General features: G+C 39.6%; 1 protein-coding gene across 3 annotated transcripts in view; it reads left to right on the top strand.

Moving 5' to 3' along the window:
* plcl1 (phospholipase C like 1 (inactive)) overlaps positions 1-14,916 on the top strand; it is a 278,934-nt gene that overhangs the window by 199,775 nt on the left and 64,243 nt on the right. The window contains exon 1 of one of the 3 annotated variants that reach the window (XM_062962740.1): positions 14,005-14,124. The exons of the other annotated variants lie outside the window; for them this stretch is intronic. Coding sequence (XP_062818810.1) covers positions 14,065-14,124 — 60 coding nt within the window. The 5' untranslated portion in view covers positions 14,005-14,064. Of the gene's footprint in view, positions 1-14,004; positions 14,125-14,916 lie in introns of those variants that run through there. 3 annotated transcript variants of the gene reach the window in all.

The following is a 14,916-nucleotide window of genomic DNA, read 5'->3' as shown; positions in this document are numbered from 1 at the left end:
GGACAAATTATCCTTTGGGTAACAATTTGCTAAAGCGTTTGACCTTAGTAGAGCAAGTACCACACTTCTGAAAAATCTCTCTTGCATTGGTCATTTTTCAGATTCAGTGCTGAATGTTATTTGAGAAATTAAACCTACCATTAATAACACTGTACTTTGAGGTCCCTTCCTACAGAAAACTGAATAATGATGGGCAGTGTCATCTTGGCACAGCCTCTAAAAACAAAAGCATGGCTCATATATTTTGGCTACTACTCTCTGGAGAAACATTAAATGGGATGGGATAGAAAATCAGTTCTCAATTTTTAAATTTTTGATTAGCTGTTTATTGGCTCATCAGTAAAACACATTCTAGGAGCTGGCATGCATTCAGAATCATTAATCTCCAATAGGGCTCACACAATTGAAACGGAAAGCAATATCAGTGCAAAAATAGTTAACATAATAGATTTTTTCCCTAGCTATCTCAAATAAACAGTCAAATATTCTTTTCAGACAGCCCCTGTGCCACAATAAAGATTCAGTAAGTGTTCTATCATTGAACATGATCCAGAGTTCTTTTATCCGAAAAGCACTGGACAAAATTTGTTAGGGTTCACACTTTTTTTTAAATAATCAGGATGGAATAATTTTGAGATTCCCACCCCCTTTTTATTGTGTGCAGTAGATGGCAAAACAGATTTGTCCATGAAGGCCCAGGGCTTTGAAGATGTAACCCTTACATATGTATGATTTTGAATGCTGGTGTATTTAGTCATGTTAATGATGAAATCAGATCACCTATTTTTTTGGGAAAGATTCTTTGTCTTTTAGAATAGTACAGCAGACAGGTATAACATGGGTCTTTTCTATGAAATGCCATGAATTGCACTGGTACAAATGGGAGAGACTTTTTTGTACCATTTTGAAGATTTTACCAATTTTATCAGTTGCATATTCAGTAGAGGTGTGCAATTCAGCCAAAAGGCACAATATTTTGGGGTCCATTGTTGGCTGACCACTCATTCTGTTTACTGGGAAGTTACTCGAATTGCGAGGGGTGTTGCCGTTTCATTCAGCAAAGAGTCAGCCCATTGGCTACAATGGGAAACTTTAAAGGTTCAGTCCTCAGTCATTTTAAGGTCTTTCTGCATGAAACCCATCTCAGTCTTAGACCTCATTTACAACTGCAGGCCTGCCAAGTTTCAGAACAATTCACCAATCTATTAATTTTAAAGAATTATTTTAAGTGTTTACCATAATGTTTAAAATAAGACAAACCGCCAGAGAGGGTTCTGGGAATTGTAGTCGCTGGTTGTGTCCATTCTCAGCCAATCAGAACATGGACATCAACAGGCTTTTTATTGGCTGAGAAACACACAGAGAGAAAAACTTCAACTCCCATCATGCTCTCAGACACTTTTCAATGCCCGCCCCATGCAAGTGCTTCTGGGAAAGCGGGTTTCCATCAGGATCCTCTCTGGAGAAGAAACCTAGGAAAAGTTTTCAAAAAGAAATGGACGGACGCTGCTGCTGCCAGGGAGGGAGAAAAAGCTGCAGCAATAATCCCATCTTCTCCAGGAGCCCTGCAGCAAACCCCTGCCTCAGGTATATTGCAGACAACTCCTTCCTGTCCATAAAACCTGGCTCTTTTAATCTGTTTTGGTCATATTTTCAGTCCCCCCCCTCCCCATTCTGATTTCAGAGATTGTACGAAATGGACTACTGAATATTACAAATCATTCAAACTGATTCGGGCCCAAGCCTAATATTCAGACCAGAGAGAACCTATGGTTGAAAAAAAAAATCCCTTAATGTGGAAGAAAGTGAGTCTCCCAATCTTCACATTCATACACATTGATTTTCCTCTTTCTTTTAAAAATATCTCCTATTGATTTGATATATCCTACTAACAATAGCTCTGCATCACTGCTGACATTTAATTTTCAGTTGAAACATTTTAATTAAAACCTGACTTCATTTAGGGTGGTAAATGGAAATGAGCTGGAATTACATTTGCAGTCCAGATGATGGTGAATTTATGTATCAGTTTCAAGCAAATTGACACCACATTAATTTTCGTAACAGCAATAGCCTAGATAGAAAATAAGCATTCCCTGTGTGTGTTTGTTGGGTTGAGGATACAACTCAAGGTTTAAAACAAAGCAACAAAATTACAAGGGTTTAAAATCTAGCATTCTCCATTCTAGCACCCTTTAGATATGTAGGACTCCAGTTCCAATCATTCCTAAACAGTGATCAGAGTCTGGGTCTGGTGTGAATTACACTGCAACATAACTGGAAAATGGGAGAATCATGTGTGAGACCATCAAGCAGTTGTCACTATATTATTTTCCGTTAAGCTCACACTGGGGTTCAGTTAAGAAAGTTGTTTTGAGGTTTATTAGTAAGCCTTTGTGGTGATTACCAGCTCATCCTCTGAATGCCAGTGTCTGCAGAAGGATATTCAGCTTGCTTACTAAGAATGTGAGGGATATACCTTTTTGAGTTCACTTGGGCTTATTTGCAACTGAGCTTATTCACACAAAGGCTGTAAAATCCATGCCGCCAAATACAATAAAGCAATGCATACCCAAAGAACTGGCCCTTTGATGTAGGTGTTTTAAGAGGTATAGTACTTACCAGGATTTGGTTTTCTTTCAAGAGATTTCTGCCTTGTCTGTAATATAGGAGGGTTTTGAAAAATATTATAAACACACAGGTTGAATTTAAGGATGGAAGCAGACGTTAGCCCCTTCCACACTGCCGCTATATCCAAGGATCAGATCCCAGATTATCTTCTTATTCCAGAATACCTGGCAGTGGAGATTTATATAATCCAGTTTAAAGCAGATAATCTGGGATCAGATTCTGGGATATAAGGCAGTGTAGAAGGGGTCTTTGACTCTCCAGGATATAGCAAAATCTACTGCCTTCCCTTGCATCCCCACAGAGAGCAGCTACACCCAAGAAGCATTCCAGACTCTTTTTACACTGCACAATTACAGTGCTGTGTTCCTTCATTGTTTTTTTGCAACATCTTCTCAACCTGTGGGTCCCCAGATGTTTTGGCCTTCAACTTCCAGAAATTCCAACAGCTGGTAAACTGGCTTGGATTTCTGGAAGTTGTATGCCACACACCTGGGGACCCACAGGTTGACAACCATTGCTCTAAGTAATACGAGAGTTGAATGAAAAGTAATGCCTCCACCTTCGTAATTCCTCAACAGATGGCAGTATTGGTATGTGGCAGATACTGGCTTGTTCAGTAGACTCTCCTCTACATTTCCATTTGGCAGGAAGCCTTAGCATTGAACGGTTGTGTTGTTAAAGTGTGAAGTGTGGAACCCTGCACAGATGGTTGGTCAATGCGACTTAAGCAACATGCAGTCATTGAATTCTTGACAGCAGAAGGTGTCACCCCAAAGGAGAAAGGCGTCACCTTCATTCTCGTAACGCAAGAGGAGTTCCTGGCAAATTTCAAGTCTGTGCGCTTTCATTTCAGGTGTCAGCATCCTGGATACCCATCATGCACAGATCTTCCTATAGCCAAGCAAAGCAATAATGTGACCCACACGTTCTTTTGAAATGTCGATTATGCTTGACATTTCTCTCTGAGTGATACGATGATCATCCTGAATCAATCTGTCAACCTTTTGCATGTGAAACTCGGTGGTTGCTGTCACAGGACGTCCAAATCTTTGTTTGTCACGCAAGTCAGATGTTCCCACCTCAGCATCTTTAAACTTACTCACCCAACGACGCACAGTACTCACATCAATACAATTTCCATAAACAGCTTGCATTCTCTGATGAATCTCCTTTGGGGTGACACCTTCGGCTGTCAAGAATTCAATGACTGCATGTTGCTTAAGTTGCATTGACTGACCGTCTGCACAGGGTTCCATACTTTGCACTTTAAGAACACAACCGTTCAATGCTAAGACTTCCCGCCAAATGGAACTTTAGAGGAGAGTCTACTGAACAAGCCAGTACCTGCCGCATACCAGTACTGCCATCTGTTGAGGAGTTACGAAGGTGGAGGCATTACTTTTCATTCAACCCTCGTAGTTATCTTTATAATTTGTCTTTCCTCTACTGAGCTCAAGAGGGCATATTCAGCTCTCTTCTTCCACACCATTCTATCCTCACATGCAGATAAACAGCTTTGTTCTCTCCCAGAGTCTCCTCTCATTCCAAACTTACACAGGAGCTTCACACAGTAGCTTTACACACAGCAGCCTTCACACTGAAGCCTCACACATGAGCCTTTTAACCTGAGGCTTCTCTTGCACCAAGCCTTCTCACACTCCTCGGGATGACACTAGCTTTGGCCCATTAACTCTTACAGGCTTCGGCCTACTCACTCTCCTCAGGATGGCATTAACTTTGGCCCACTAACTTTAACATGCTTCGGCCTAATCACTCTCCTCAGGGCAATGCTAGCTTATTTAACTCTTTCAGTGCTTGACTCACATTTTTGTAATTAAAAATACCTAGTTAATTTTTTAGTATTTCTGACAATCTAAACATACCACAATCTTTGTCTTTGACAGTTAATTAGTGTATTTTTCTTTTTAATCTATCAATTTAAAGACTAGTCAGTGGTTGTTCCATTATACAAAACTTGTCATGAATGAAGTAGACTTTTGGGTAACAGAGGTTGGTTCTGCACTGACCAGACTGCATTATGTGCAGAACCAGCAAGAGTTATATGTCATGGGATCTGATTTTAAATCATTTCCCGAGGTTCAGAGATGACAGTTCTTGCTTATGTAATTTAAACACTTCCACCTGCGGGCAGAAGTGTGGTATCAGCAGACTTGAAAGAAGAATAAGCTTTATCAAAGACTGTGGACAATTCTGAGAAAAACAATCGCTAAAGGGCAGTAAAAATACCTAGAAAGATCACATGGTTGACCTGATTAAAATCAAATTTGTTTAAGTAATCTTTTAAAACACTTCTCTCTAAAAGACTTGATTTTAACAGTTTAAGAAACAGATTAAAACAGCAGTGAGAAAAATTATATATAATTGTGTTTTTTAGCAAAGGGTACATTGTCATTAATAAAATATACATTTACTAGATGTGCTCGGCCACGCACTGCTGTGGCATCATCCTAAATGAGTTTTTTGTTTGTGGAGGCAAGTATGAATGTTGAAATTAGTCACCTTGATTAGCATTGAATGGGATTGCAGCCCATTTTTGATTTTGGAGAGTTTTCTGTAATTTGGACCTAATTTTTAAGGGTTTTTGATTGAAAGACATTGATTGGATGACTATATTTAAAAAAATAAAAATTCCTATTAAAAAAAGATTGGATGAGTATGTCTTTTGTGGCTAAATTTGTTGTGATTTGGTCTAGTGGTTTTGTTGTTTACTCCATGGGAATTACGCACATTACATTTTTATATATATAGATAATCAGAAATGTAGGTTTCATTAGAAGGTTTATACGCACTAAGCAACTATTCTGAATTGGTATATCTCCACCTGAGATATCATTTTACACTAAGTTTCTATGCAAAGGAAACAAGTTAGTTTTAGCAATTTTTCTTGTTGTAAAACATGCCTTGCAAACCATGCAGTTTCCAAAATGTACTAGTATTTAGAATTGGGACATTCTGCACAAAATTTCCACTTGCAATGAAAACACAGAAATACCATATTATTTTCTATGCAGAAAATGTTATTTCCTGTGCATAAAATGTTATTGTCTATGCAAAGCAAGCATGTGCAAATTTCGTACAGAATAAGGACTTCATCACATTGAGACCAAGAAGCGGGGGACAGCGGGGAGACAGGAAGGAAAACTATGGGGTAGCGTAACACTGTGCCCCCTTACCATCGTGGGTCATGTGATCCCTACTTCCAAAGTTTCCCTGCTGTCCCCAGCTTTTTCCCACTTCCTCTGCGGTTTGTTCTGTGAAGAGTTGGATGTGCACCCAACTCCTATGGGCTCTGTTTCTCTGCACTGCCAGCACAGAGTCCAGTGGAACCCTGCCAGAAGTGGCTGTGTGACATTTGATGGGCTTTGGGGGACTCCGTACCGGCAGCACAGAGAAGTGCAGAGATTATTCTCAACCTCCATGTGATGAGGTCTTAAGTCCTGAACTGTGACTATTCTCATCGGTTCATGATTCTTATTCCTATTCTTAATTTCATCATTTAGATCACACCATCAATGTACGTAGCACTTAAAAGTAAAGCAGCAACAGGTTTGTAGTCCTGTTCTGATGATGATTCTCACTAGAGATTTCAACACTCAGAAACATACTTTTCAACTATTTCCAAATATTTTAGAATATCCTTTCAATTGCTCAACTCCATAAACCACTGAGATCATATTTATTGAATAGAAGTAGAAGCTATATAATTAGGATTTATGATATCATTAACCTAGAATCCATTTGGCTATTTTCAAAAGGAAAAAATGGAATCTGATTTAAGTATAGAAAACCCAATACAAATTCAAAATCCACTTTTTAAAATTTGATTTGATTTTTGAAAAATCACTAAGTTTTATCAACCTTGCTTAGTTTGGGCAGTGCATGGTGAATGTTGGTGGAGGATAGAATAGAGCAGGAAACTGGGTGGTATGAGATAGAATAACGTGGTGATATTATGGCGAAGTGTGTAGATGGCTGTTTTGAACATCAAACATCATAGTGTTAGTAGTATTATTCTCCATCCATTGACATAGTGCTCTGTTTTTACATTGCCCTCTATTCCCAATTTTGTCATTTGGTTTTTGCACTTTATATATCAGCCCTGCCCTTCCAACTGATTTTCACCTGCCCGCCCACCCGCCCGAATCCAATAGCTGTTTAGGATATCAGGCCATTGGTTGTTCAATTGTCTTTATACTGTGTTATATGATGTTGTTTTATATTGTTTTATGATGTTGTTGTATAAACTTTATTGTGTTACGTATATTTTAACTATGTTGCTCGAGCTTGTCCCCATGTAAGCCGCCTCGAGTCCCTTTGCAGAGATGGAGGCGGGATACAAAAATAAAGTTATTATAGTAGCTGGATGAATAATATTTTCTTTAAAAATAACTTTATCATCTGGTCATTTGATTTTTTTTGTATTATTATTTTTCCTTTCAATAAAAATACTATGTTACTAAAAAGGAAGTTCATACTGTTACTGCTTGGGCTGGCTCCCACTTATCTAGTTCCATGATATGTCAGAATGGGAAAGATTAATTTGAAAAGGATTATTTTGATCCAACATGATAGAGGCCAGTGATGGAATTACCAGCTTATTCAATTACACGGAGCAGTGTTAAATAACAGAGAGATGGATGAACAGCCATTCATTCCAATTTAAGTAATTCTATCAGTTGTAGAGCGATCCTAATCATACTGTTTTAAAGACTTTAATACAATGGACTATAGTTTCCTTGAGAAGAAGATTGCAGCTGATATATGCCTTGTGACTGAGATCTGTGATAATCTCTGTGAATCTCTTAGCTAAAAGAGTTAGTCATGAAGCAGATTCAAAACCATGTTTTGTAGTCTTCTTTAAAAACAAATTATTTTCATACCGGCTGAAGGTTATCTATCTCAAACTACTACAAAGAGTCAGCTCTACTCTTTGAAAGCAATATATAGCATGGTATAGATAGCATCCAGGCTAACAGTGTATTGATGGCTTTGGCGGTGGCAGGGAAAATATTTTCTAAATGCTCAGTGGCTGTAAAAGTATCCTAGATAGGAGTGTCTTATTGCACCCACATCTTTCAAATTCATGTATTATCTTCAGTGGCATGTTAGTTCACTGTTTTGTGTTGAGTGAAGTGACTACATAACAGTTTGGGGACTAGCTAGGAATTGCTAGATTCAGGCTCTGACTTCTTAATGCAGCATTTCTCAACCTGGGGGACGGGGCCCCGGGGGGGGGGGAGTCGTGAGGGGGTTGTCAGAGGGGTTGCCAAAGTCCAGTATTTTCTGTTGGTCATGTGGGTTCTGTATGGGAAGTTTGGCCCAATTTTGTCATTGGTGGGGTTCAAGGGGCTCTTTGGTTGTTGGTGAACTATCCCAGCAACTAAAACTCCCAAATTTTAAAATCTATTTTCCACAAACTCTACCAGTTTTCAAATTTGGGCATATTGAGTATTTGTGCCAAGTTTGATCCAGATTCATCATTGTTCGCTTTCACAGTGCTCTTTGGATGTAGGTGAACTACAATTCCAAACTCAAGGTCAATGCCCACCAAACCCTTTCGGTATTTTCTGTTGGTCATGGGAGTTCTGTGTGCCAAGTTTTGTTCAGTTCCATTAATGGTGGAGTTCAGAATGCTCTTTGATTGCAGGTGAACTATAAATCCTAGTAACTACAACTCCCAAATGACAAAATCACCCCCCCCCCCCAACCCCACCAGTATTCAAATTTGTGCATATCGGGTATTCGTGCCAAATTTGATCCAGTAATTAAAAATAGATCCTGCATATCAGATATTTACATTACGATTCATAACAGTAGCAAAATTACAGTTATGAAGTAGCAATGAAAATAATTTTATGGTTGAGGGTCACCACAACATGAAGAACTGGATTGAGGGGTCACGGCATTTAGAAGGTTGAGAACTACTGCCTTAATGAGTCCATCGCTCTGGAGAGCTTTTTAAAAACTTTTCAAAACCTGGAATCGATTAACTGTCTCCACAACATGGAGGTCAATAATAATTGTTCATTATATGACTGTTAAATAAAATGGCAAAATCAAGCTTTGTTTTTTGGAATTTATTTTGTACGAATATTTGTATGAATGGACTTGCAGACCGAAAGGTCCCAGGTTCAAATCCCGGGAGCGGAATGAGCGCCCGCTGTTAGCCCCAGCTCCTGCCAACCTAGCAGTTTGAAAACATGCAAATGTGAGTAGCTCAATAGGTACCGCTCCGGCGGGAAGGTAACAGTGCTCCATGCAACAATGCCGGCCACATTACCTTGGAGGTGTCTACGGACAATGCCGGCTCTTCGGCTTAGAAATGGAGATGAGCACCAACCCCCAGAGTCTTAATGTCAGGGGAAACCTTTACCTATGTATGTATGAATGAATGAATGTATAAAGAATATACAGTGGGTCCTTGGTATCTGCTGTGTTTCCAAGACCCTTGTGGATACCAAAATCCCTGGATACTCAAATCCCATGATATCCAATGGTGTAATAAAATGGTGTCCATTATATGACAGAATCAAGGTTTGCTTTTTTGGATTTTTTTCTTGGAATATTTCTAAGCCTTGGATGTTTGAATCAACCAATATTGAATCTGTGGACACAGAGATTTCACTGTACTTCAATTTGTTAAGAGAACTTGCCATGTCTAGCGGATAAGTAACATGGTGCTATGATATTCTTGGACTGGTATACCAGTACACATCTCTTCACTCATTCATGACTATGTTGGGGTGATGGATTTTGCAGTCCCACAACATGTAGATGGCTAGGTTGCTTTCTTGTCATAAGCTAAAATCAACTCAAAGGCAAAGCATCTTGAATTTATTCTGTTCTGCTTTGTAAATGGATGAAGGCAGCACAAATTTGGCACGGTTTTCCACTTAAGTAACACGTGGAAAGGATAATCAAGGGCCACCCTGATATAATTAGCCACTTTCATTCCTCCTCAGCACACAGGCATTGCCATGAATTATAATGCGACACTTTTGAAAGAAAAAAGTGTTGGAGATATAATAACAAGACTGACCTAATGTGCTGGCTTCATTAGCTTTCTGCTTATTGTAATCATAGTCATCATAGTGAGAACTACAGTAGATCGGTGTGTGAAGTCAATTTGCCTGTCATTGCAGGTCTACTAATCATTCCACTAATAGAGACTAATAGGTACCAGAACTTTAAAGGTTTGTTACTTATTTCCAAATTCTTTGGTTATTCTGCTTCCACTTTCTTTTCTGTGTCTTTTTTTAATTAAAACTCAACTTTTAAAAAACTTTTATATGAATAATTTTAATACCGTCCTGTTTTTTAAATACTTGTAAACCCCCTTAGATCTAGTTTTTCTTTTTTCCTACAGTGTCCTTTCTTCCAAGCTCCAATTACAACAAGAGGCTGTGAAAAGACATTTCAGCTGTCAAAGCAGATGAAGGTGGGGAGGAAATTGCTGGCCATTCCACACAGCCATATAACCCAGAATATCAAGGCAGAAAATCCCACAATATCTGCTTTGAGTCCACACTGCCATATATTTCAGTTCAGAGCAGATAATGTGGGATTTTATTCAGCGGTGTGGAAGGGGCCCAGGGCTCCTTCTACAATGCTGTATAAAGTCCAGGTTGTCTGCTTCAAACTGGATTATATGGTAGTGTAGACTCACAATAGACTCAGATGATGTGGATCATCTGATTTGATCTGTATTATATGGCATTGTAGAAGCGGCCTAAAGCTGGATCTACACTGCCATATAAAATCCAGATTACTCGATTTGATCTGGATTATAAGGCAGTGTAGACTCATATAATCCAGATCAAAGCAGATAGTGTGGATTATCTGCATTGATCATCTGGATTATATGGCATTATAGATCCAGCCTGAAATATCTTTTCATAGTTTCTAGTCAGGATTTATGTGAAAGACTCGCTTTTTGAGTAGGGAAGGAAGTTGTTGATTTTCTGACCCATTCCTAGAGGAAGGTGATGGAATTAAGGGTGGAAGAGGAAGTACTAGTATATCCTTTGTTTGCATATTGATTCAATATCATGACCTTCTGGTAACTCTGATATGAGTGGCATGGTACACATGTTCTAGATTTTAACCTGAACTTTAGCACTCGGTCTTGTTTTATTTACGGTTTGGTATAGGTTTGAGTGCTTTGTATAGCTGCTTTAAAAACTGGGTTAAAACCTGGGATGTATTTACTTCTTCCATCGACACTGGAGTTTCCAGGTGCCACTCTCAAACCCACTTAAACAGTGTGGGCCGAAAGTCACAAAGGTGTCTGACATTTTAATAACTTTCGTATAAGAAGTAAAGAGAGTTAGTATTATCCAGGAACACCGTGATCAATACGTGTGCTTTGGAGTAGTTTGATCCATACACCGACCGAGCAATAACTTGTGTTCATAAGTTAGTAGACTGGGTTGACAATGCCAGCTGGATGAGTCCCATTATGGGAACGTCCATTATATACCGATAAGTATTGTTTTCAAATGTGGTATTCTAATATTTTAGTATTGTTATTATAACAAATTGCATAATTTCCTTCCCTTCTAAACCAGGTATGAAGACTGAGGCGATGTTGCTATTCAACACATGTAATTTTACGCTAGAGCATACATACTGAAATCCATTTCAGGATGGTGCTATGCTACAAACAGAGATTGCAAAATAGTCATGTTAAGTCAAAGGCTTCAATTTGCTGGAAGAAATCTTATTTAAAAATAAAGTAAACTCCAAAAGTGATATGCAATTACCCAGGCTTTAATATTATAAATAGACACATTGGGCCAAAATAGAAGCTCCCCTTCTATGTAGAATTTTTTCATGGTGTTCCTTTGGCTTGATTACAAACTGAAGATGAGAAGAAACATTTAGAAATGAAGGCCACACATGTAAGAAGTAAAAGGGTGGCAGGGGAGGTTCACAAGACCCAGGAATTCATCAAATTAGAACTTACTTCAAAACCCACAAGCAGGCAGTACCTTTCCTCAGAAGATCAGGTTTCACTCAAAGTCATGAAAGCATCAGTTTCGGGGGAAATTCTGAAATCCAGAATTAAAAGCCAGAAGAAAAGGCTAGGAAAGTGGGAGGCTTCTTTTAACCAGAAAGCCACTCTCCTTGTGAAAGAAAAAAGCAGGGTATAAATAAACATAAACGTTGTTGTCGTCGTAGTAAGTAGCAGCAGCAGTAGTAATAATAATAATAATAATGCTAATAATAGTCATATAAGTTCATCTTAGTATCTTCTGGGTCAGACTTTGATAGTCTTCTGACCTAAAACACAATTTTATTTTTAATTTCCAGACCACACCTGGAATACTGTGTCCAATTCTGGGCACCTCAATTGAAGGGAGATGTTGACAAGCTGGAAAGCGTCCAGAGGAGGGCAACTAAAATGATCAAAGGTCTGGACAACAAGCCCTATGAGAAGCGGCTTAAAGAACTGGGCATGTTTAACCTGCAGAAGAGAAAGCTGAGAGGAGACATGATAGCCATGTACAAATATGTGAAGTCATAGGGAGGAGGGAGCAAGCTTGTTTTCTGCTGCCCTGCAGACTAGGATGTAGAACAACGGCTTCAAACTACAGGAAAGGAGATTCGACCTGAACATCAGGAAGAACTTCCTCACAGTGAGAGCTGTTTGGCAGTGGAACTCTCTGCCCTAGATTGTGGTGGAGGCTCCTTCTTTGGAGGCTTTTAAGCAGAGGCTGGATGGCCATCTGTTGGGGGTGCTTTGAACGCGATTTCCTGCTACTTGGCAGTGGGTTGGACTGGATGGCCCATGAGGTCTCCTCCAGCTCTACTATTCTATGATTCTATGATTCTATGACATTTCCTGTTTGTTTTTCATGTTGAAGATTGGTAGAAAGGATCTAAATATTTTAATATATTTGTTGTACTAAAGTTGAGTTTCCCAAAGGACTTCAAGAGTAGATTGAAATTAAATCCTGACAAGACAGAGGTGCTCCTGGTCAGTTGGAAGGCAGATCAGGGTATAGGGATACAACTTGTGCTGAATGTGGTTACCCCTAAAGACAAAGTTACGCAGCTTGGGATGATTGTGGATTCATTACTGACTCTTGAGGTTCAAGTGTCGGTGGTGGCCAAGAATGCCTTTGCATAATTAAAGCTTGTGTGCCAGCTGCGCCTATAACGGTGGACACTGAATCTGGTCATGGTAGTACATGTCTTAGTTACATCCCGACTGGACTACTGCAATGCACTCTATGTGGGGCTGCCTTTAAAGGGCACTCGGAAGCTGCAGCTGATTCAGAGATCAACAGCTAGGCTATTAACAGGAGTACCGTACAAGGAGAGAACAATTCCCATGCTGTGGCAACTCCACTGGCTTCCAATCTGCTACCGGGCTAGATACAAAGTGCTGGTCATTACCTACAAAGCCCCTAATAGTTCGGGCCCAGACTATTTGACAAGCCGCATCCACGCTTATAAACCTGCTTGGCCATTGCGATCATCAGAGGGGGCCTTCCACTCAGTCCCACCCCTGTCTCAAACCTGGCCGGTGGGGACAAGAGAGAGGGCCTTCTTTGTAGTTGCCCCCTGCCTCTGGAACTCCCTCCTGAAGGAGATCAGAATGGCCTTATCACTGTCCTCCTTTAGGAAGCAAATAGAAACTATCCTATGTACCCAGGCATATAGAGATGTGAATGTTTAAAGATCTGGCACTATGAAATAAGTAATGGAATTTAGACATGGCTTTTAATTTTGTTTTATTAACATTGTTTAATGTATTATTGTTGTTTTTATGGAGTCTGCTTTATTGTCAAATGCTCTGTTTTGTTTATTTTGAATTGTTTTAGCCTATTGTTGCCTTTTACGGCATCAAATGTTTGCCTTTTATGCTGTGATCTGGCCTGAGTCCTCACGAGGAGATAGGGTAGGATGGAAATAAAGATTTACAGTGTTCCCTCACTAATAGCTGAAAATCCGCAAAGTAGGGACACTATATTTATTTTAATATGTATACATTATTTTAGTAGTTATACACTATTTTAAGTCTTTATTAACCAATTGTGTGTTGATAAATTGCCTCCTTCTCCTCCCGTTGCCGCTTGGGCTCCTTTTCTCTCTCTTTGGCTTCTCCTTCCTCCCTTCCTTGGGCTGTAAATTGTAATTTTTTATGATTTATAATAGTCTTTTAGAGTTTATTGAAAAACCGCAAAACAGCAAACCCGCAAAAAGTGAACCGTGAAGTAGTGAAGGAACACTGTACTTACTTACTTAAAGCTGCAGCCATGAATTTTAATTGGATGGAAAGTGTTCTCTTCGGAGTTCATTGACTGTTTGCCTTTGAAAATCTGATTGGCTGAGCCATTGGAATGAAAAATAGATCTGCCATTTTGCCCATCTGGGTTGCCCAGGGAACGTGTTAGCAAGCGGAAAATGGCGGATCCACAATTCTTATCTGTTCCCACTACATCTATTGAAGCGGTGGAAAACGAGGTAATAAGGGAGGAAAATAATTTTTGGTGGAAAAGAAGTAACATGTGTTTGAATTTAAGATAATGGTTTCCAATTTTGAGTTCTCAAATTATGTTGGCCTACAATTCAGAGAATCTCTGAAGATCTGCTCTATTGGCAGAGGTTTCTGGAAGTTGATAGATAATGACATATATTGACCTTGGCTAGGAATTATGGGGAAGAGCATGCGTTGATAGAAGAGTCTGGAAATATATTTCCATTTTTCCATGTTAGTGTTTCATTTTCTGTACTCTTTTAATTTGTAGAAGTTTAGTTTTTCTCTCTATCTCCACTATATAGTGTAAGGTAAAGGTAAAGGTTTCCCCTGATGTTAAGTCCAGTCATGTCTGACTCTGGGGGTTGGTGCTCATCTCCATTTCTAAGCCGAAGAGCCAGTGTTGTCCATAGACACCTCCAAGGTCATGTGGCCGGCATGACTGCATGGAGCGCCGTTACCTTCCCGCCGGAGCGGTACCTATTGATCTACTCACATTTGCATGTTTTCCAACTGCTAGGTTGGCAGGAGCTGGAGCTAACAGCGGTCGCTCCCGCCGCTCCCGGGGTTTGAACCTGGGACCTTTCGGTCTCCAGCTCAGTGCTTTAACCATTTTGCCACCAGGGCTCCTACTATATAGTGTACACATTCAGTTATTGTTGAATTACAAGTCCTAGAAGCCTAAGGCCCCTTCCACACAGCTGTATAAAATCCCCATTGAACTGGATTATATGGTTGTTGACGTTGTATGCAAGTCACTTCATGGTCAATACGTGCAG

Source organism: Anolis carolinensis, chromosome 1, assembly GCF_035594765.1.
Source record: "Anolis carolinensis isolate JA03-04 chromosome 1, rAnoCar3.1.pri, whole genome shotgun sequence".
In the NCBI taxonomy this organism is placed as follows: Eukaryota; Metazoa; Chordata; class Lepidosauria; order Squamata; family Dactyloidae; genus Anolis; species Anolis carolinensis.
The sequence above is the reverse complement of the archived record's forward strand: the minus strand, read 5'-3'. Positions and strand labels throughout refer to the sequence as shown.